This window comes from Onychostruthus taczanowskii, unplaced genomic scaffold, assembly GCF_017590055.1.
Source record: "Onychostruthus taczanowskii isolate IOZ18803 unplaced genomic scaffold, ASM1759005v1 scaffold15, whole genome shotgun sequence".
NCBI lineage: Eukaryota > Metazoa > Chordata > Aves > Passeriformes > Passeridae > Onychostruthus > Onychostruthus taczanowskii.
In genome coordinates this window covers 3,833,904-3,856,500 of record NW_024498685.1, presented here as the reverse complement: position 1 = coordinate 3,856,500, position 22,597 = coordinate 3,833,904, and the positions used below count along the sequence as shown (strand labels likewise).

At 40.4% G+C, this 22,597-nt stretch overlaps 1 protein-coding gene across 4 annotated transcripts in view; it reads right to left on the bottom strand.

Moving 5' to 3' along the window:
* Nucleotides 1-22,390, bottom strand: part of CAPRIN2 (caprin family member 2) — a 34,003-nt gene extending 11,613 nt beyond the window's left edge. For 2 of the 4 annotated variants that reach the window (XM_041398813.1, XM_041398814.1), the window contains exons 1-13: nucleotides 22,065-22,390; nucleotides 21,003-21,265; nucleotides 19,262-19,324; nucleotides 16,079-16,165; nucleotides 13,934-14,172; nucleotides 12,475-12,557; nucleotides 10,456-10,620; nucleotides 9,917-9,960; nucleotides 7,723-8,568; nucleotides 1,766-1,897; nucleotides 1,483-1,570; nucleotides 1,008-1,063; nucleotides 310-411 (exon numbers count right to left, since the gene is read on the bottom strand). In XM_041398813.1, coding sequence (XP_041254747.1) covers nucleotides 310-411; nucleotides 1,008-1,063; nucleotides 1,483-1,570; nucleotides 1,766-1,897; nucleotides 7,723-8,568; nucleotides 9,917-9,960; nucleotides 10,456-10,620; nucleotides 12,475-12,557; nucleotides 13,934-14,172; nucleotides 16,079-16,165; nucleotides 19,262-19,324; nucleotides 21,003-21,265; nucleotides 22,065-22,134 — 2,238 coding nt within the window. In that variant the 5' untranslated portion in view covers nucleotides 22,135-22,390. The remainder of the gene's footprint in view (nucleotides 1-309; nucleotides 412-1,007; nucleotides 1,064-1,482; nucleotides 1,571-1,765; nucleotides 1,898-7,722; nucleotides 8,569-9,916; nucleotides 9,961-10,455; nucleotides 10,621-12,474; nucleotides 12,558-13,933; nucleotides 14,173-16,078; nucleotides 16,166-19,261; nucleotides 19,325-21,002; nucleotides 21,266-22,064) is intronic. The other 2 variants (XM_041398816.1, XM_041398815.1) reach the window with 2 other exon arrangements.
* Nucleotides 22,391-22,597: the final 207 nt, after the last annotated feature.

Below are 22,597 nucleotides of genomic sequence, written 5' to 3'. Positions count from 1 at the left end.
AATCAATGCAAATATTTATGCTGCTCCTATGTTCCCACAAGAATGTGCACCACACTTTTTAGTGAGCACTTTTCATCCCACACCCTTCCTGTGTCAAGATGTGTCAAGAAGCAGACTGTTCACTTTGCATTCATGCTGTATTAGCAAGAACTTGTCACCCATCTTTAAGTATTCCAGACTGTAGGCTGTACTACTGCTGTTACTTGTATGTTGTTCCAGTACAGTTATTCAGGAGGGCCCCAGCTGAGCTTTCTGTTAGGGCTGGCTGTCACACAGATCTGAATGCCAGCAAACCCCAGGGTAACACACCTGTGGTGTCACCAGGTCTTCAGTTTCAGAGCCAGAAAGAGCACGATCAGCAGATGCTAGGGAAGTGTTTGAACCATGCAGCACCATTGAGGAAGCAGCAGCCTTGCAAGGAGAGAAGACAGACATAAGGTTTTGAAAATATCAAAACAAATATTTGGTTTCACTAAAACTCACACCCTCAGCATGTCCAAGTAAACCTCAGAATAATTCAGGGACTGAAGTGTCTTGACCAGTAAGTCAGTCTTTTAGGAATTCTTGTTTGTGATAAGGAAACACATTTAAAAGCAAAAGTCACAAGACATTCAAGCACAGTGACTGAATTTAAAGTTCATTTAACCACAATTACCAAAGCTTGAGATACAGTCTTTGGTGTAAGGATCTTGAAGATGAAAACATGCTACCTAGGAAAGAAACTAGCTGTTCTTCTGCACATGACTACTGGCTATGACCTGAATCTAAAGGGAAAATATGCAAACTATTTCAGCGTGTCTTCAACACACTTCAAGAAACTTCAAGCATTTATTGCCCCTTTTCTGCCAAAGGAGAAGCCAGCTTTGTCAACATTTGAACGAGCTTAGACTTGCAAGCTACTACATTGTATGAAACAAAATTATTGGCAAGAAAAACAACTCAAGTGTAAGTCCTGCTGATAAGTAACCTCTACCTGCCTCTTCAGGGCAGTCCTAACTTCCACTTACTTGAAGAGGCTGTTGAAGAAAATCACTCTGACTTGGCAGTTTCTGCTCTTTTGAAGCTGTAAAAATAGAATGCATTAAGCAACATTTATTTTTAAATTCAAACACTACATATAGTTTTGGTGTGCAGTTCTATTTTTTTAAAACATTTGGTATGTGAAGATGCAAACTATTTCTAATATGTGAAATTCAAATATTTAAACCTAGCATCAGCAAACTACACCCAATTGAAAACTTCAGGTTTTTGGCAAAAGAGGACAGGTATTCAATGACAAGAATATTTTTACCAGATTAAGAAAGAAAATTAATAAACTGGGTAATTGAGTTCTACAGCCCAAGATCCTCCCAGTCTTTTAGTATGGTCTGTTCTTTATATTTAAACAAGGATCTTCACCAGGCCTACTGATCTACAGCCCGAGCAAACCCTGTTTGTGCTTGCAAAACTGTACATTCCATTTACACTTATAGTATCACCTACCTACAGGACTACTTGCTGGAGTAACTGAAGGAGGTTGGGATGAACCAATGGCACTTGGTGAAGCCTTATCAAAATCCAGAATGGACTCCTTTTAAAAAAAGATCACCATTGGGTTGAAAAAAATTAAACTCTGGACATAAATGAAACATTTTCACTTGACAAGCTGCTTTTAGCTAATTAGGGCTAAATTCATTCATTCAGTGCCAACACACATTGTCAGCACTGTTTTCCCTAACCCAGTAGGAACAGGAGCTTTGTGCTACAACAGCAGAGAAAAACATACTTGCATGAAGTTGTACGTCCCTTGTATCTGAGTCATCAGATCCTGAAGTTTTTCCCTTCTCAATACTGGATCTTTTGGAAGAGTTGAAGTAGAGCAAAATTCTGCAGCTGGCTGATGTGCAGGTTTAGGCACCTAATAAGGAGAAGTTACATTAAATCTAATATTGGAAGCATGACAAGCTTCCTTATCCAATATACTTCCAGAGTAACCTAGAGGTGTCAGACACGTGAGCAAAGGAATTCTGTGTTCTTATTGATATTTCTTGAATCACATTTTCACTTTATTTTTTAGAAAAAAAATCAGCTTCTTGTTGCTACAACTAGTTAAGCCACAGCTTCCATAAAATGGTTTGGGCTGGAAGACAGCTTGAAGATTATCCAGCTCAACTCCCCCTGCCACGGGCAGGAACACCTTTCACTAGATTAATTCACTTCAGTTTATTATAGCCAAATGTAAAGAAGTAAGTTTCCTGCATCTAGTGCAAAATTAGGCACTTCCATTTAAGAAAACTCACATTTCAGTCGAAGGCCAGAACAAACTTAAAAATCAAAGCTACATCACTCAAGGTTTACTTCTCCCAGCAGAGCCAATACCAATAAGTACAGATCTTTTATTAGGAGGGCATTTCCAGACATTCTGAAGAAATTGCACCTAAGAGATATATTGCAAGCAAGTAACTCAGGATGAGACCAAAGTGTTTCTACTAGAAAGCCAGATAATCTCAATGCACCACCTCCTGCAGAAAGTATTACATCCCAGTTTGGCATAAATACACCCATGCTCCCACACAAGAGCCTAACATGGACTTTTGTAGGGCTTTATTACTCCTTGATTATTTCAGCAGGTTCCTTAAGAGTTCATCCCAACTGGTTCTCACTCCACTTTAAGAGAGGAAAATGTTTTGTCAGGGAAGAAGTCAGTCTAAGGTAACAGAAAAATCACTACATTAAGCTCCTTAAGCAGCAGAAGCCCTGTTATTTATAAGGTGACAATAATATTAGACTGTCTAGATGGTCTAACATGTCTTTTGAAAGCAGTATGGAGAAGAGGTAGGCTCATTAGAAGTATTTTAAACCAATAATTTTTGTGGTTCTCCAGAGTTTTGTTGTTCTTATGTTGGTCTGTGCAGCTGGAGGGAGGCAAACCTGAAGACATTCAGTTGCATTATTTCAACTGGCCCAAATGTTGAGATATGCAGGAACATGTGAAAGCCTTTTTTTCCTACAGGAAAAACTGCTGTGTTTCTAACAGGAGGTTACAACTTCAATATATTGTACAGCAGAGTTATTATTTGCATAAAGTCACTGGAAAATATATGGCAGAAGGGTATTTGTGCTATGATGACAATTGTCACACTAAATCCACCACCACACAAATCCACAGACAGAGATAAAGTGCTCTGTCTACTTTTAGGATAAGCCTGAAAACACTCTTGCATATCCTTTCAACAGTTTTCTGAAACCAATCTCTGGCCTTTGCAGAAATTCCGATGCCATGCACAGGCAAGAAGCTTATAGCACATGATTAACTCTGGAGGACTCAGTTTCTAGTATCTATGTGGCCCACATAACTGCTTGGTGAGCTGTGAGAAGTTTCACTTTACTCTTTAGTTAAAAGAGAGCTTTGTACAGCTCTATCTTAATTAGAAATTCTGCTGCACAAGCACTATCTTTAACTACCAGTTAAATACAAGTTTATATTGCTGTAGTTTCCAATAATGAACAGCAACTACAGCTTTTAAGGATATAAGTGCAGAACAAAAGATACATTTGAATTAAGTTAATCTCCCTGAGTTATAGATTAAATTACTGGCAATCTGGATCTTTCTGTCCATCACTTTTAGTCCTCACTTACAAAAAGTCTTAATTTTACAGCACTCGCTGTCACAGTAAATCCATTCTGGGTTAAACTGATAAATGCTTTTGTTACCCTCTTCCTCCTCCACTACCATTTCTACTAGGACACAGGGACATGACCAAACTGTTTCTGTGTGTTTAAAAATGGGTAACAAGTTTTCACCTTTAGGTGACCTGAGTCTGGCAGGGTCTAGAGCTCTTCAGATAGTCCACTAGCTGTGTGAGTGAGACTTGTACATTAAACACAGAAAAAAGTTTAAAAAGCCCCAAGGGCATGAAAGCAGAAAAGACTTGTCACTTTTACTTCCAAATGCGATAAAATTCCTGTATGCTTGTACAATTTGTCAGAGCTTTTATCTGCTTCCCCAGCTCATACTCTATGCATTCTGTTGATAGCATTCTTTACTTCAAGAAGTACAAGAATGCAGGATTATATACATGATACCAGGGCTTTACACTAGGACTGAAACACTGAGCCTTTCCATTCCATAAAGTTATTTTCTGGTTCATATAGATATTAAAATACACCAGCCAGAAGAAGCTGCAGTGAAGTTCATAATGATTTGCTGGTACCTAGGGGTTCAAAACTACAATATTTAAGTGCAATATAACATTATATAGAGAAAAGTATCAGGAAATTAAAGTATTTCAGTTTTTATTCTTTTTAATAAAAAGATGCTTTGAAGAAGAGCAGGTACATTCTTAAGATGTTTTCTTTCTAGCCTACAACTAGATGCTGTTTCTGGTAGTCATTAAAAGCTAGCAGCAGACTGACCTATTAGTCTGGCTCAGATCAAACCTGTACATGCTAAGATCACTTAACATTAACCTGAATGTTGCTTGAAACACTACAGTTGAACAGCACTGGTAAATTTAGAATTTAATTTGTCATAAGAAATATTTCTGAAACCTAACTTCAACACTAATCATACATTCAGCAAAACTTATCTTGACTTACATCCAGAGAACTGACTGCCTAAAAGCAGAGGTGAAACATCTAGAATTCTTTTTAGAACCAGTTAAGCCATTGCAAATAAACAAATAACCACTTTGGAATTTGGCTAGTTAGAATGCAAATTTACCAGGGACTCCTGTTAAAGCTGGATTTTTTAGAGACTGAAGGTCTACTTACATGCAACACTAACATACCACTTCAACCATCTCATTTACTAGTGAAACTTCATTCTATGAGATAGGCCTTGAATTCCTCTTTAGGTTTGTTAGTTATGGAGTACTAAATGAGGTAGAATGGTGATACCCAAGCTGCAAGTAGTGATTGCCATGTAGATACACAGTTAAAATCAGCTTTCTACTCAGAGCAGCATTCACAGTGGGTATGAATTAAATGACACGCTGGATGATAGCACAAGCCAAACTGTTTTGCTTTCCCATACCAGGCCACAAATTCAGCTCTAACCAAGCTTGCTGGTCCACAGGTTGCACAAACACTTAAACAGAACAACAGTTAAACAGGTTCACATCAGTTCACCCTGCTGTCTTGGGCTCAGCTTCTTGGGTATTCCACCTTACAGTACATTAAGATAAATTAGCATATTGTAATATCTCAAAGCATAGTTTTTTTAAAAACCTCAGAGCTCTAACAGATTCAGCTCAGAGGGCAGCAGCAGTGGCACAGATCTTTTATCTGCCATGCCTACATCCCTGCACAAAAGCATTTATAGATCTTCTTAGAGTCAAACAGATCCACCTACAGCATTGCATTGCCTCTTTTTTACATAAGCAAGGCCAAAAGAAATTGTTATCTGAAAAGCTTAACATGATTTTAATTGTTCTTTGTATATACCTCAAGCCAAAGACATCTCTTTTTAAAAAATAGTTATGGAAACTAGTTATGTTGGTAGTACACTGTTTTCTACTCGTTCAATATTCTTTTAGTATTAGGATTTCTCAATAGCTATCAAGCAAAAATAAAGGCAGCTGATGTCTTCCTACGGTCTATGTAAATCCAAGTTTGAATACTTTAAAACATGCTTTGTTTACTTAGTTCAGCAATCCCCCTTCAGTGACCTCACATTCCAGCAGTTAGTTTAATTTCAGTATATTGCACACCTGCACACTACTCGGGAGATTTTGAAGCAGTTTGCAAGTATCTCCAGATGACTGGAGACCCTCCTCTTTACTCACTGCAGCAGTTTTCTCAACCACTTAAGCCATCCATCTATCCATCCCATATAAAATTAAGAGGAAGCATCTTTTCATTAGAAACCATCTTGCATTTAAGGTAATCTGATACCAGAAATTCCAAGGCACTTCACAAGTGCTTGAGACTATTCCAGTACTTAGTTTCAGTTACAGGAACACTGTGCATGGCTGGGTGCACAACACCTATTTGTGCTCAGAGTTACTTAGTGAGGCAACCAGGTTTTACACCTGTACCACCACCAGTGGACACAAGAGTCTACTCAGCTTGAGTGTAAAGATGGCTCAAGCTGAAACACCTTAATCCCATGTTCTTACCCAGTGCTGCATCGTTACATACTTTTTTAATCTCATATTCAACCTTCGGTTTGCGGTCCCGCCTCTAGATACAAGAACATCCATTTTTTCAGTTTTGCCAAGTTTACTAACAAGATACAAGCTTAATCATTTGCCATGAGTAACATGGGATATACTGGTTCCTGCATTCTTGCAGGAAGACAGTTGTGGTTACATGCTTTGTTTACTTAGTTCAGCAATCCCCCTTCAGTGACCTCACATTCCAGCAGTTAGTTTAATTTCAGTATATTGCACACCTGCACACTACTCGGGAGATTTTGAAGCAGTTTGCAAGTATCTCCAGATGACTGGAGACCCTCCTCTTTACTCACTGCAGCAGTTTTCTCAACCACTTAAGCCATCCATCTATCCATCCCATATAAAATTAAGAGGAAGCATCTTTTCATTAGAAACCATCTTGCATTTAAGGTAATCTGATACCAGAAATTCCAAGGCACTTCACAAGTGCTTGAGACTATTCCAGTACTTAGTTTCAGTTACAGGAACACTGTGCATGGCTGGGTGCACAACACCTATTTGTGCTCAGAGTTACTTAGTGAGGCAACCAGGTTTTCCACCTGTACCACCACCAGTGGACACAAGAGTCTACTCAGCTTGAGTGTAAAGATGGCTCAAGCTGAAACACCTTAATCCCATGTTCTTACCCAGTGCTGCATCGTTACATACTTTTTTAATCTCATATTCAACCTTCGGTTTGCGGTCCCGCCTCTAGATACAAGAACATCCATTTTTTCAGTTTTGCCAAGTTTACTAACAAGATACAAGCTTAATCATTTTCCATGAGTAACATGGGATATACTTCTGCATTCTTGCAGGAAGACAGTTGTGGTTACAACACTGTGTACAGAGAACTGCTCAATTCCCCATATTTTCTTCCTGAAGTCTACCTTTAGATTAACATTTCTCTTAGTGACCTAAGGCAGACATAGCAGAGCTCAGTTAACTCTTTTGACAGTGACCAGTGTTGCTGCTACCCAGGCACAGGTGAGAAAGAAGGTAATGTGATCAAAGGGTAGCAGCCTGTTCAGCTGTAAGCCACGGCTTTCCTTTTATATTTCTAACACTATGCTATTGTTAGACTCCCAGGACAGCAATATGGTTTATGCATCCATCTGGAAATACATATTTAAGCCTCTGTACAGTTGGTATTGCTTGATCTAGACATTAGATCTCTCTTGAATCAGCAGCTATTTTAATCAAAAGCCTAAAAATTACTGAAGTGTTATTCACATGCAGCCACAAAGTATTTGATCCCTGGATGAGTCATACCTGCTTTGTACTGCTAACAGAGGCCAGAGCCAATAGCTACAGATGAACCAAGTTAATTCTTCTGTCTTGTGCATAAAGCAGTTATTCAAGGTTCAAACACAGCAATACTGTGCTGATGTAAAAAGCAAAGCAGACCATCTTGCTATTCAAATATAAACTTTAGCTGCCAGAATTATTTCCCTCAAGAAAGAATGAAAGGTGGAGTCTATATATTGGCCTACAAAATACACCTTAGATAAACTCTAATAGGTGGATTTATCCCAATACACTAATGTCAAAAGCTTATGACAGATAATACTACATATGCCAACTCACTTCTTTGGGTTCCATATCAAACTTCTTTGGGCCCATCTGTTCCTTTGGCCCCATACTGGCAGCTGCCCAGGACTTCGGAGGGTTCTGTAACTGCGGTGATGACACTTGCTGCTGCCTGTCAGCTTTTTCCCAAGCCTCTCGAGTCTCCTGCTTCTTTTGTTCTGGCTCCTCCCTAACATGTGCAGCCCAAGCCTTCACAGGCTCCTGCTTCTTTTGCTCTGGCTCTTCCCTAACAGGCACTTCCCATGTTTTCACAGGGTCTGGCTTCTTTTGTTCTGGTTGCTCCCTAGTTTGGTTTACCCAAGGTTTTGGAGATTCCTGCTTTTCTTCTGGTTCTTCCTTAACTTTTGTTACCCAAGGTTTTGAGGATTCCTGCTTTTTCTGTTCCTGCTCTTCCCTAACTTTTGTTACCCATGGCTTAGGTGATTCCTGTTTTTTCTGGTCCTGCTCTTCCCTGACCTTTGTTACCCAGGGTTTGGGAGACTCCTGCTCCTCTTGGACACGTGCTACCCATGCCTTTGGAGCTTCTGGCTTCTTTTGCTGTTCCTCCTCCACACGGGTCTCCCAGGGCTTTGCAGACTCACACTTCTGTTCCTCCTCTCTAACACGAGCTTCCCAAGGCTTTGGAGAATCTGGTCTCTTGAGTTCTTGCTGTCTAACACGAGCTTCCCAAGGCTTTAAGGTCTCTTGTTTCTGCTTCTGTTCCTGCTCTTTAATATCCACAAGCATTTCCCAGGACTTTGGAGGTTCTTGTTTTCTAGCACACTCGGCTTCCCAAGATCTGGGCTCTTCTGCCTTCTTCTTGACAGAGTATTCTGCTTCAGGCAAATAACGCCTGTTGAGAAACTATATAGACCAAAGAAACTTAATGGCTCCCAAGAACACATTTTGCTACTACAGTTCAGGTCAGTTAAATAAGGTCACCCAGCTACTGAAAACTGCTGACTAAAAGCAGAGCCTAGACAGTCTAAGCACTAGTCATAGAAACTATGTGGCCATGGCTTTATCTACAACACTGCAGACTAGCTTTGCTTGGCATGCCACAGAGAAACAGGGAACAGTGCTCAACAGCACAAGTAAAACCTAGCTGAGTGAATCTACTGCCCTTATCCTCAATGCTACCTCATGTTCCTAGGCAGTGACAATGTCAAATCCAATTGTGATTTTTATAAAGGTAGCTCTCCTTCCAAGCATCTAAAAAGCTCTGGTACTATATCAGCAGACATTCTGCTAAGCATCCCATAAATATTAGACCCAGTAACCAAGTATAACTCTCATTCTTAGTGGAGTTTTGATACTAAAATGTCACCAGAGTCTCAGATTAAGTACCACTGGACTTCAACTGCAGGCTGTGTTTAGTATTAAGTCTGAGAGTTCAATGATGATGTCCTAAGTTTTTCTAAGTGACCACTTGGTCATGAACAGGAAGTAAATACATTAAGTGAAGAATGTACAAGGCTCACTGGCTGAGACATTTTTTTCTGGCTAGACATCAGATGAGAGTGAGGTAACAGTGTTACCAGTAAGTTACAAAAACTTGTTCTAGAGTACACCCTCTAGTGGGATACCTGGAAAACAGGGATTCAGCGTTTTAAGAACCAGTATTTCCACTTGGAAAAAGACACCCCCTTCCCCACCTTTTGAACCAGGTTTAATGATTTCTATGCTACTGACAATCAAAGCTTAACTTCAGGAGTCTGAAGACCTGCTGAAACAGGTCTACACACCCCCTGTACACAAGCCTGTCTTGGGTTTCCTAACTTCCCAACAAATCAGAGTAAGACCAACATCATTCTCAACCCCACCAGTATCAAGGCTACTGCAACGAGCTTAGCTTTTACAGACACCTTTAGTAGATGTCTATTTTCTCTATTCCACAGTACACAAAAGATCAGTGCTCCCACTCTAAAGGCAGATGCTTTGTTTTATTCAGGGAAGTGCCAGAGCATTAAAGTACTATACTGCTTCATGTAATCCTGCTCCATTCATCCCAAAATACAACACAAGATGCCATAAATTTGGGGTTAAAAACAGAAATGCAACCAAGTCTTTAATGCTTCCTACATCAAGCAACACTTAAATTACTGTTCAGACTCCCTTTTTAAGTTTAAAAAAGGGCTGCAGAAGAGCATTTATAAATGTGTCTGAAAAATCACAATACTAAAGGCAAGCAATTAACAGTAGAGTATCTTACCTCCTGTGGCTGTATTTCAGATTTCATAAGCTCCATAATGGATTCTAGAAAAAGGATGTTAATTTGTTTCAACTGATCAAATGCAGAAGGGCAGATCAAACAGTAGCAACTCTTAAATAGCAGTACCAATTTGCTAAACAAGACATTCTGAAAGCTCAGCTTGCCATTCAACATGCTATTTCCAGACAAGCTCTTATTTTCTAAGTTTTACAGCTGCAGAATTTTGGAGTTAAACAAGAAACATTTTATAGTATTCATAATTTTGTTGTTCTAATATGTAACTTTCCCTACACACCAAACAGTCCCCACAGCTTCAACTTGCTCAGAAGGCAAAAGCATTTGATTGCTATGATTTAAAGGGTTTTTTTCTACATTACTAGCTAAAACAGGGCTGCAAGCCCTGCAGGTTCTACTTCAGTTACTACATAGCAAGTAAGCTACAGCACAGCATTAGATTTAGCACCAAGCTATGCAAAGTCAGTGCTCAGTTCAAGATTTTCCCAACACTGATATAAAAATTGAACCCTGTAATATTCCACCTGATTCTTTGGCAGACTCTCCTTTTGACAGCTGTCTTGTTTTCTCAGGTTTTCTATTTACTTCTTCTTCCAATTCTTTTACTGGCACAGTGGTGCGAGGAGTCGGGATACTTTCAAAGTAGCCAGAGTCTAGAAGCTTGGACAACAGGTCCTTCATGTGTTTATCTAAAAAGTTCATAAAGTTAAGATAACAAAATCTGAAATTAAGGGGTATTCAGATTACAGATTAAGACTTGTTACTTCCTCCCTTTATATGAACTGCAGTTTCACCAAGTTCACACATCTTACCAAGCTATAGCAAAATGTTTTAATTAAGGAAATTATTTATTAGACTGCTTAATTTAATGCAGTTGAAAATACCCTTGCAATCCTAGGGCAAGACTGCAGCTTGTGTTCAATGCCCACAAGGTAAACACAGAGCCACCTGGTCTCCCATATGCTTGGAAATGGCTTTGTTTACCAGGTATAAGCTAGCCAGCTTTGATATTAAAATCATATGAGACTGCAACAGAGGTAAAGCTAAACAGTCACAATGGAACTACTCTACAAGACACTCTTGCTGATAATAGGATGGTGTCGCAGAAAGAAAAGTTAAGAACTGTAGAAACAAGCAGGGGAAATACAAGGGAGTGGTCCCTGAATGAACTTACTCCTCTGAAGCTGGAAAAGATTCAGAGCTGACATGGTTGAACAAAAGCTTAACTGTACTCTGAGAAGCACTCTCCCTTTTGCTCCTCTGTGCAAACAAGAGACAGCAGCTAAGAGTACAGAGTAAGACCTCAGAAGTAACAGTGATTCTAGAAATTGTTTCAGAGGAGCTGGAAACAGGGCATCCTTGAGAACAGAAAACTTTCAGCGAAAGATCACTCCTACCAGTGACAACCACACAAACAAGAATTGTAGATTGAATTTACTATGGCTATAAAAAACTGTCTTCGAAGGCAATGAGTGCTAATAAAACAACCTAACAGCTTTATCTGAAGTCTAGCTTGCACAAAGGGATGCAAGACTGATACTAAAGGGATAGAGATACTGATAAACAATCTATTCATGTCAACAGATACAAGGCTAAGGTTACTAGCCTGTAGCAATCCAAGCCTGCAGCTTGTCCAGAACTACATGGGAAGATTTAACACCTAGCTGTCAGTTCAGCTACCTGTATGTGGAACAAACAAGTCACACTAATGCTCTGTTCTAACAGTTTCAGCATTGTTGTCAGTAACAAATGAAAGATGCCTGCCACACAGCGCTACAAGGCTGGCATAAACACAACAAGCAAGGGCTGTTTGCAATAGAAAGACACTACAACTCAATTAAGGGCAGCTTCCTCACAAGCAAGTTGTAAATAGGAACACAATGTGTATGTTGGCTTACAACCAGGAATTTTGGAACTGTGCCACAAAAGCAAGAAGATCTGTAGAGTCCTACAGATTTTGGTATGTTTGAAAAGTCAGGACACTTCCATTACATCAAAGAAAGACTGCAACTGTGCATGATGTGAAATCTAAGTTAATAACTAGTGTGGTGTCCTGCACTGTAGGGAGACAACAGGTATGAGTCTAGAATCCCTACAAAGAAAGGAGACTCTTCAGTGCTGTGGAACCTTCAGCCCAGGGCCACTGAAGCTTTGTAATACATCAGGGTACTCAGCTAAGCATTTCATGGCTGGGAACTGTTCCAAGCTTAACCCATGTGCACATAGCTATATAAAAAGCTTCCCACTGTTGTGTAAGGTATTCATTCATCAGGTTTTGAATTGCTACCAGCAGTATTCCTCAAAAATATGCTAGTACACTGATTGAAGAGTAAATCTTGATTGGAAGAGGAAAGTATATGGCATTGATTGACCTGTACTTAACTGAACTAGGAACAGCCATTCATCCTTGGAGGATTGAGATACACACATCACTTGAATGTAATTAATTTGGTAGCCTTCCATGTGTATTCACTGGTTTTAAGATGTTTAACAAGCACACAAATTTTAGATCTTTATGTTATTTCTCTAGATGAGACACTCACAAGTTGTTCCAACCACAGGTTTCTCACTTCCTTCTAGAAGGTCCCAGAAGTAGAGAGATGATTGCTCCATCTGGTCTTCAACACTAAAACAAATGACAGTTTTACCAGGTAGAATCATAGCCAAGATCAAGTGCTGCACTCTCCCAGTATCCCTCATTTTATAACATTAGTGAATGTCCAGACTTCATACGTCTCCTGCATACACAGAGTGAATAGTAAGCCCTGAAGCCACTGGAAGTAATTCAGCTGTCTCTGTCTGCACAGGATTTAACCTAGCAAACCTAACTTCTTTTGTTGGTCAATATAGAGATCCTAAGCACTGTCCCACAAAACCACGTGGCTGAATTGCATTACAAGCCAGGATTCCCAAACAGGGCAACAACTGCTCTTTAATCAGCTGGCCACATTTACTGGATCGACTTGTATATGTGCAACCACAATAGCTGCCATTCTCACTAACTAGCAGCTCCTGGGAAAATTTACTATAGGTCCAAGATCCACCTCCTCCAGAAGATGGAATTTTCAGTCCACTGCAATGAAACACAGTATCCCAACAGAAAGGTTTATACTTCTTGTAGAAGCAATACCATAAGAGTAAACTAGAAACAAAGTTACTTCATTGGGATGAGACACTCCTGTTGTGTAGCTTTTTATAAGCAGCTGTTACTTGGAAGTAGTTAACTAAAGAGCAAAGATTAGGCAAGTCTAGTGTATGACAAGTGACTAGAATTTTGAGGCACTTAAAGAATTAGTCCATAGTCAAACATGACTTATCCATAAAGTGTCTCAACTTACCACCTAATAACTACTTATTCCATATTCAAATCCAGTTCTTGCTGCACTACCCTACCAGACAGGCTGTCACACTAAGCATGAGCCATCACAGCACCAGAGCAGTGCCACATGAGCACTGATACTGACATTACCTCTGTAACACCATGGTAACATGCATGACATTTAGTGCAAAGGTATCAAAAACTTCAGGCAATTTTTTAAAACCACTTTGAAGCTAACAGCAAGAGCACCATCTTGCATTCCTCTGGAATAAAGAAGCACACCTGAATCATCAATCTAAATCATCAATGTAAATACAGAATACAGAAAGTTCTGATTTTACAGCACTTTTTTCATTTCATGAGCAGTGAGATCTCAGAGAAGCAGCACATCCCCAGCCTCCCCTGCTAAGGATGGTATTGGACTATGTCCCCTCAGTCCCACAGGGAGACATAAAATGGCAAAGTCTGTCTGCAACCTGCACCTGAGGCTGTAATACTGCAGCTTCCCTCTAATGCTCCAAGGTAAATCTTCACATTCCTAATCTCAGACAAAATCAAGTGTATTGAAGAGAATTTTAATTAGTGTTCCAAAACATGGTATTTAAAGACACAGCAGTGTCAAAGAGAGGACATTTACCACAACAAATTAAGCATACGAATTAGACAAAAATCCCTGAACTTACCTCAGGTTCTCATTTCTTTCTGGACATGTCAGTTTTGCAAATCTTATGAGGTAGTCTAGTTCTTTAGAAGGCAAGTATATTGCACCATTCACACCACCTTTGAAATCTTTCTGAACATGCTCTTGAGTGAAGTTCTGCAGCACATACTGCACTTGAAGTATTGTACGCAGCTTCTTTTTCTCTGCTTCCAGCTTCAATAGACTCTCTCTCCGCTGAGCCTTCTTCTGTGCTTTCAGCAGCTATTTTAATGCAAAATTCAACAATTAAACACAAGTGAGTATTTAATCCTGTTTAGTAACAAGATTCTAGGACAAAACATTGAGTACTAGTATTGATTATCCTACAATGAGGAAACCAACTATTCATTTTGGTTAGATAAGAGAAGCTCCTAATTCTTCAGATATCCAGAATCTTTTAAGCTCCTCCTTTGGAAGAGCTCCCCATTTATCTACTAATTGTCTACACATCCAACTTTCAGTCAAACTAGATACTGGTAACTTCACTTGTGATATGCCTTTGTGATATCTAGACTCTGATTATGCCTGCTAGTTGTTTTGTTGTAACAACTTTTAAAGAAACTGATAGAATTGATACCAATGCATTGATCCAGGCCTAGCTGACCTTTAACATTTACCACAGTTAGAGAGGCAGAAGTTGTCACAAGTTTCTTCTAGTAAGACAACTGCTCTTCACTTTTGAATACTCCAGCTTAAAAGATACAGCAGAAGCCTACAATTATTTCTGTTGGCAGAAGGCCAAAACACTCATTAAATAAGCAACAACATGAAATTATAGAACACATACAGAATATGCATTCAAGTCTCTCATCGTGCACTAACAGAACTACCCAGCAGAAGCTAACCTAGTAACTGCAGAATTTAAAATGCCTCAATATGTGTCAATCTATGACAATTTTGTTTCCTACAACACACTGCAAAGGATGCTGTTGCCAGAATGGCCCTTAATGTTCCAGTAATGGCTGTTGGCTGTAGAATCCATATCAGCAGAAGCAGAGCCAAGTTAAAAACAAGGTGGGTTAGCCTTTAAATACAACATAAGTTCAAGAACAAACATGAACTGGTAGAATGCTGGATTACTTAAAACACCTGCTCAAAGATATACTGGGTTACAAGGTACCAGTCCTTCAGCATTCTGTAGAAATAATGCCAGAGCAGTGACTAATCATGTTTAGCTTCCCTACCACTACCTTGGATCAAATCTTCTATAAGTGTAGAATTTGCTTGAGCCAAGAGACCAGTTTCTCCAAAGATAAAACCTTGTTTGCATAAAAATCATGTATGGAGTGCCTAAAATCCTGAACAAAGGCCTAAATAAAGCACTAAATCAGTATCTTGCCACAATTAGAGACAACTACAGCAGATTGAGTAGCAAACTCCACAAGCTTCAGTTAAATTTTACTGAGGGATGTACTTCTCATTGAAGTCAAAGTGATTTAAAACCAGCACTTTCCCTCACCAGAAGCAGTAAAAAATTCATTTTGGAAGGGATCCTGAGACATTGTCTAGCCCAGCCTCCAGAAAGGCTACAGTGAATCAAGATCAGATTGCTTGGAACTTCATGCATACAAGGGTTGAAGAAATCCAAGGACAGATTTTACCACTTCCCTAGGCAGCCTACTTCTAATGTTTAATCACCCATTGAGTGACCATTTCCTCCTACCCAGTTAGCATCTATTTCAAGTAATGATCATTGCTTCTCCTACCACATCCCTCAGCAAAAAACCCAGCTCTTTCAGTATTTGCTGTCTGAAGGATAATAGTGCATCTCCTGGCAAACCTTCACTTCACCAGCAGGCCCAACAAGCCCAGTTGTTCCAGGCTCTCCTCACAGGTCTCATTTTCCAGGCCCCAGCCATTCAGGGGGCCCACCACTGGAGTCACTGAAGCTTCTTTAGCCTTTGCCTACCAAGTGATCAGAAACAGACAACTGGTTAACACGCACCAAATAATCAGTTCTCCTTAATTAACTGCTCCTCAGCCTATGCCTAAGCTTCGCTGCTGCAGAGATACAAGGCAGGAACTTCCTAGCAAGGGGTGTACTGGAATAGAAGTATAGCCATTAAAGTAGTAGCACAAAGTTTTGCAGTTTCCTCCTGTCAATATAGACAAGAATAGTTATACTTACATCTTGGCTAAGCCCTGAAAAAGTCTTCTGAAGCTCCTTGGCAAATTCCAGGTTGTGCACTACTTCATCATATTTCTCTACTGCCTCCTACAAAGGAATAGATAAAAAATATATTTTTCATGCCTAAGACTACTGATTGCAACTCTATTGCCTTGTACTTAAATTCTCATTGTAAAGTTGTCATTTAATGTGTTCTTTTCTCAAACTGTAGCTTTTTAAAGATACTGTGCCCATGCCTGGCACTCTAATTGCAAATATTATTCACCTGCAACTGTCTGAGATGCAGTTCAAAGCCAGCTCATACCACCACACAGATATCCTACAAGTTTGCCTATATAGGTCTTGGCAATCAGAAGTAAACAGCTACTTAAAATCAGACTGGTCTAAAAGCCTGGAAGGAATACAGGAGAAATTTAGCACATATCTTCTACCCTCATGCTTAACTAATGCCTTTAAAGAAAATTTGTTCAAACTTTAGAAATATACAAGGCAAGTCATACTTCCAGAAATAAGTCTTTCCAATTTAGTTTCCACAAAAGAAGCCATGTTCCTGTCTTCACTAATGACTTTAACCAATATTTTACTGGCTAGCCTTCAAAAATACTAATTGCAGTAGATTATTAATTGCATTTTGATATACCTCACTTTTAATGGGTCAATTAATTTCTCTAAGTTCCCTTGACAGCTCTGAAGATAGAAAAATGCTGTAGTCCAGACATGCTGCCCATATCTTCACACCACAAGACATGAAGTAACAAGTTTAATTCCAGTTCACATGTGCTTTACACCCAATTTGGTTTATCTCCTGACATGATATCACTGGTTTTTCTAGAACAGGCTCATCAGTCTAATATAAAACTCTTTTACAGCAGTGTAAGTGTTTAGTGTTTCATCAGTGCAGTGACAAAAGCTTAATCTACTGTCCCAATAAGATTGAGGGCATCTGCAAATTCCATATGTGCTCCTAAGCAACTGGAAAACAAGTTATATGTTCATTTGTTCAGTTTGACTGCTCAGTTACTTTTATTCCATTGTTTGTGACATACTAGACACTACCTGGACTAAATGCTACTCAACACATAGTGCAAGCTTCTCACATGGTAGTTGAGGTTTGTCTTCACACAATTTATCAAGCAGCTTTGAAGTACTATTTAGCAATTCACTTAGCACTTGAGAGAATAACTTCTAAGAAACCAATGCCCACACATTTGAGGAAGACTCACAATTAACACCAACAATTTACTAGTCAGGTTACAGTAATTGTGCTTGTAACAACACAAATTGCAGAGTAAAACTCTGCACATGAAAACATCAAGAACAGCTACCACAGCTCTCATGACAGGCTGTACCTCAGCCCACAGGAAAGCAATAGCTTTCTTCTGTCACACCCGTTATTAACATTCATTAACAGCATGTTGGAAGAACAGAACTGAGGAAAAGCTGCTCAACTTGCAAAACAGACAATAAGCTGCTGGAAGCTCCTCATTTTTGAAACAAATGTTTCCTAATGTAAAGGTAGCACACACGTTAGGTCTGGCAGGCATGCACCATAAGTAATTACAGCTTAATCCAAATTACTTGCAAAACAAGTTCATCACCAGACATGCACTTCTTCCTCTGTGTGAGAAAATTAAAGCTATAGATTACATCAAGTTATATTAGAGCACCACTGTATTATAAGGCAGCTGGTTTCTTTAGGTGTTAAGATCTTTTAAGCTCTACTCCAGCTTCAACTTGTATATACACCACAAATTTGCATCTGAAAGTTACAAATGCAGTATTTCTGTATCTTAACCACTGAAGCAGGGAACTTTAAAAGATTATTAATTAAATATTGAGTGCATATGTGCTTTACTATGGTCACCTGAACAATCTGACTACCACTTGTCAGTTCACTAAGAAGACAATCCAGTTCTTCATTTTAGTAGCCTAAGAAACTCCACAAACTGGGATGAAGACACTAAAACTCAAAAAGTGAAGCCAGGTAGGAATACTAAAAACCAGTAACCAAGTTAATGTCATTTTCCAAACACTGTCACCTAACAGCTTTTCACAGTCCAGGGCATATACCAAAGCAGTCAATACATTCAAGACTATTCCAACTTAGAGAACATTGTTCAATAGTCTCACTGTTTGTGGCAGCAAACAGATTGTGAAGAACACCAATGATCTAAACACAAAAGTTTCTTGCCCACCTGATTGAAGATTGAGTTGAGAGGAATCTAAAGGTCATCAACCTACTCCAAACCATCAGATTTAACTAATTTACTTTTGCACTTGATAAGGCAAGAGACCACATCAGATTTTGTAGTTAAGTACTAAGTGACAATTTACTCCAACAGGTTTACTCCACTTCTAAGAAGGCACCGTTTTCCCCCTCTTATCCCACTCATGTCTAACTCCTTTACAAATGAGTCACAGTAAGAAAATATAATTTGTGTTCTCAGACTGCTGCACTGTGATAAAGTTAGCAATCAGTGACATTTTTCCAGCTGGTTCATTAGCAGGACCAGTACTATCACTGAAGTGTCAGTAGCCCTCATCAGACAATTACTCTTCAGCATGTCCCCACTACATTTTAAAAATGTCACCCCTAGATTAGTAGAGCAATAAAGTCTTTGGATTATGTGACACTGCTACTCAGCTCTGCTAAAGCTTTCATGTTACAGAAATTTGGTTTCAGATCTAAAATCCATTCCAGACCAAGACAAAAAAGAGACAGCACTGTCAGTTATATTAACAGCTACTTGTAACCAACAGCACTGTGCAGACAACAGGCAATTTCGAGTAATAGCTGCTAATGAAGAAATCATGAGGATTAATTAGCCACTTCAGAATTCTTGAGGCTTGGGTTCTAACACTGCACTGCCATATAGATCAGCTGTACACAGATACCTCATTAAGAAACAGAGGTGCAGGAGCACTGAAGCTGAAAGTCCACAGAGGAAAGATAAACAGAGATCTTCTATTCTTTCAGGGAACACCATCAAGGTCAAAACAGGCAACAGAGCTTATGGGCTCAACATTCAGTCTGATAACCAATAATTTGTTAATTTGGTTTTGTGAAAAGTACCTTTAGGTACTGCTTCTATAAAAACACCCTCATTTCCTTCAGCAACCCATCCTTCCTGCCAGATCAGAAGGTTTTGAGGCCTTCCACTCCTGTATAAAAAGCAAGCTTACCAATTGGTCTTGATTGAGGGCTTCCCCCTTCTTCAGACGATCTTTGTAATCTTCTAGTTTGAGCTGCAGAAAATTCAAAGCAAATATTATACAGAAACCAATACAAAAATTAAGCAAGGGGCATGAGTGAAATACTGTAACATAGAATAGAAAACCTCCTACTTCCTCTTGTTTCTGGAGAAAGGAACACCGAGTTTTACTATGACTTTGATTTGGCAATTTCAGACTGCAGGACTGTCTACTTCCTTTCCCTATCACTGATCTTTCAGTTCTTACTTGCTACTTTTGTTTCATTTAAGAACTATTAATGCATTGATCCAAGATCTTTAAATGGCTTCAAATACATCCAGTGTCCTTGTTTAAGGTAGGCTTGTTTAGCTTTCCCAAGTCAGTGCTGGAATTTAGTTATATTATCCTTGAATAATCCTTGCTGTGTCTTTCAAAAACTTGGCTTTAGTTACATCAAAAATTATAGCCCTGACCCCTAAGAAAGTGGACAAATGTATTCAGGGAAGAAATAAGATTTATTTCCAATATACTAAAGCAGTCTTTAAATGCTGATGTAAATAATACCAAACTAAATTATTTGGTATTGCAAAACTTCTTTAGGGAAAAGAAAGGTGACTTCACTGCCATGAAGTCAGATACTCTTCCATTTGTGTATCCAGAGCTTCACTGACACAGTACCTATAGGAGTGTAAGACTAGGAACACTTTCTACTCATTTCAGTAAGTTAGTTTTATTTGCTGATAAGGCCATATTGTCATTCACGTGAAAATCAAAGGTACCAGAGAAATTCACAACAAGAAGCGTCCTTGGACAGAATTAGAATACAACACAAAGTTGTTTAATCACACAAAGGAACCATGCTTGTCTGATGTTATTCAAAATTACAGCATGATGCATGACATGAGACAGCAGTAATACTGCATCTCCGGCAGGAGGATCAAGTCCCCAAAGCACATGGCCAGATGTCTGATCTACTCTCTCTCCGTGCCACAATACATAACTAAAAGCTTTTCAGACATTTAGAGTAGCACAACATACTCACACAATTGCTTTACTTGTAATCCTGATCCAGCACTGAAAGCAACAACACCTTTACATCTTTTATCCTACAGAAAACAACATTCTCTCAACTCAAACCCAAGCACACAGTCAGCTGCCAATCAGCAGAAAAACCTTAGAATGCAGAAGTCTGACTAGCCATAGCTACAATGTTTTAGGTGTATAATTATCTCAGTTATTAGTCTTACTAACACTGTTCTGTCCCCCCAGCCTCAGGAAAGCAGAGGGCAAAACAAGAGATCAAGTTTTGGAGGATTTCTGTATAAGTTTCCCAGTCAATAACATTTGCTTGTATTTAAAATATGCAAGTCAAATATTTATGCAAAATAAAGGGCAATTCATATTTAACACAATCTGACATCTCCACCGTCAGAGGAAACACTTGTTCTAACTTCCAATTTTACAAACAATTTACATCTAAATTAATGCATATAATTGATGAACGATTTCTCAAGACTATAATCACGTTTAAATCAGATGCAAGTTTGTTCTGAACTGATTTGGTCACGAGAAGCATCATTAGTTTCGATCAACATAAACTGGCTCTCTATATACACACACAACCTTATTCCAGCTGTTAAAAATAATGGAAATAACATGAAATATTTTAAAGGCAATGAGCTTTACTATCGGCAGCTTAAATAGGTGCCATGGGCAAGAAACCCCAAGTTACCTTCTTTTTCTCGATGTTCCTGATCTTGTGTTTGAGGCAGATGAGCCCGTTGTCGATGTAGATCTCATAGGCCTGGGAAGGAGAGGCCGCCGTGCTCAGCGCGGACTGCAGGGGGCTGGCGGGAGCCGGGCTCTCCCCAGCCGGGGTCACCTGCTGCTTGGCCGCCTTCATCCTCTTCTCCTCCCCTTCCTCCGACCGGCCTGAAGGTGATGATGGACGATGGAAAGGGGCTTGGGAAAGCCGCACCATTGAAATGGATGGAGCTGCAAAGAAACTCTTATTTAGCTCTCTCACACCCTGCTCCCCCTTTTAAGTTACATCTTTTCTTGTCACATCACACATTCAGAACATTTAGCCTCAAAACTGAGCCTCGGGAAGGACTGATCACAAATTTTCCACGCTTCTCCCTCCCTTTCAAAATATCTGTAGCAAGAATTTCAAAGCAAGGCAAACTTCGTATTGTTTGCAGACTCCCCACCCATCCAGACACCAAAAATCCTTTACATAGGCAGAATTAGACAGCACTGGGGATGATTCCAGAAACTCAGTATAGTGACCATATAAAACTAGGCAGGTTTCCTGCACACATCATCCACAGGAGAAAAACTGCAAGCAAGCAATTGCAAATCACACCGCCAGCCTGGCATCTGGGCTGCAGCCTGAATGAAAATTTAGAAGGGCCATGCTTGAAGGTACAGCCCCCCTTCTTCTCAATCCCCTTAAAACGGTTTTACCCTTTCATGACCTCCGCAGCAATCCAACCGAGAACTTAAAGACAAATTCAATTAAAATAAAAAAAAAATCCACACAGGAAAAAAAAAAAAAAAAACCACACAGAAAAAAAAAAAAAAAAAACAAAAAAACCAAAAAACGTTTGATAAAGCAAACTAAGCCAGCTTAGTTACAACAGCATCATTCTCCGTGAGGAACTGGTCCCTGCCTATACCCATCCAAAAAACGTGCCTGTGCCACAGCAAGACACTGGCTTCCATTGGACGGGCTGTAACCTTGAGCAGAGTTTCTGCAAGAGATGCTCGGCCACCCTTATCTTCAACTACTTACGGACACCTGCTCCTGGAAAGCAATGACACCACAATTCTGCCTGCCCGCCGCGGGGGAGGCCGCACCACATCACCCCAGCGGGCAGCCAGGGCAAAGCCTGCCTTTCCCCGGGACAGCCTCGGCCGCCGGGGGAGCCGGGGCGAGCCCTCCATCGCGTCCTTGCCAGGGGTGGGCAGGCAGCCCCTCCCGGGGGGAGGAGGGCACGGCCGCCACGGCTCCCCGAGCGGGGCGGCGGCGAAGGAGCGGGGAAGAGAGGAACAGCGGCTCCTTCCTGCCGGGGGATTCTCCTCCTCCGCCTCCCGCGGCCGCCGCGCTGCGGGGCCCGCGCTCCGCCGGCCCCACACAGCCTGGCTCGCTGGCTCGCTCCCGCCTCCCCGCTCACCTCGGTGCCCGCACACGCTCAGGCCCGCCCCGCCGCCCGCCCCTCGCCTCATATAGCGGCGGGGCGGGGCGGCTCGGCGCCGGTCACCGCCCGCCTCCCAATGGCCGGCGCCGCCTCACCTGCCCGCCCGCCCTGCGCCGGGCCTGCAGGG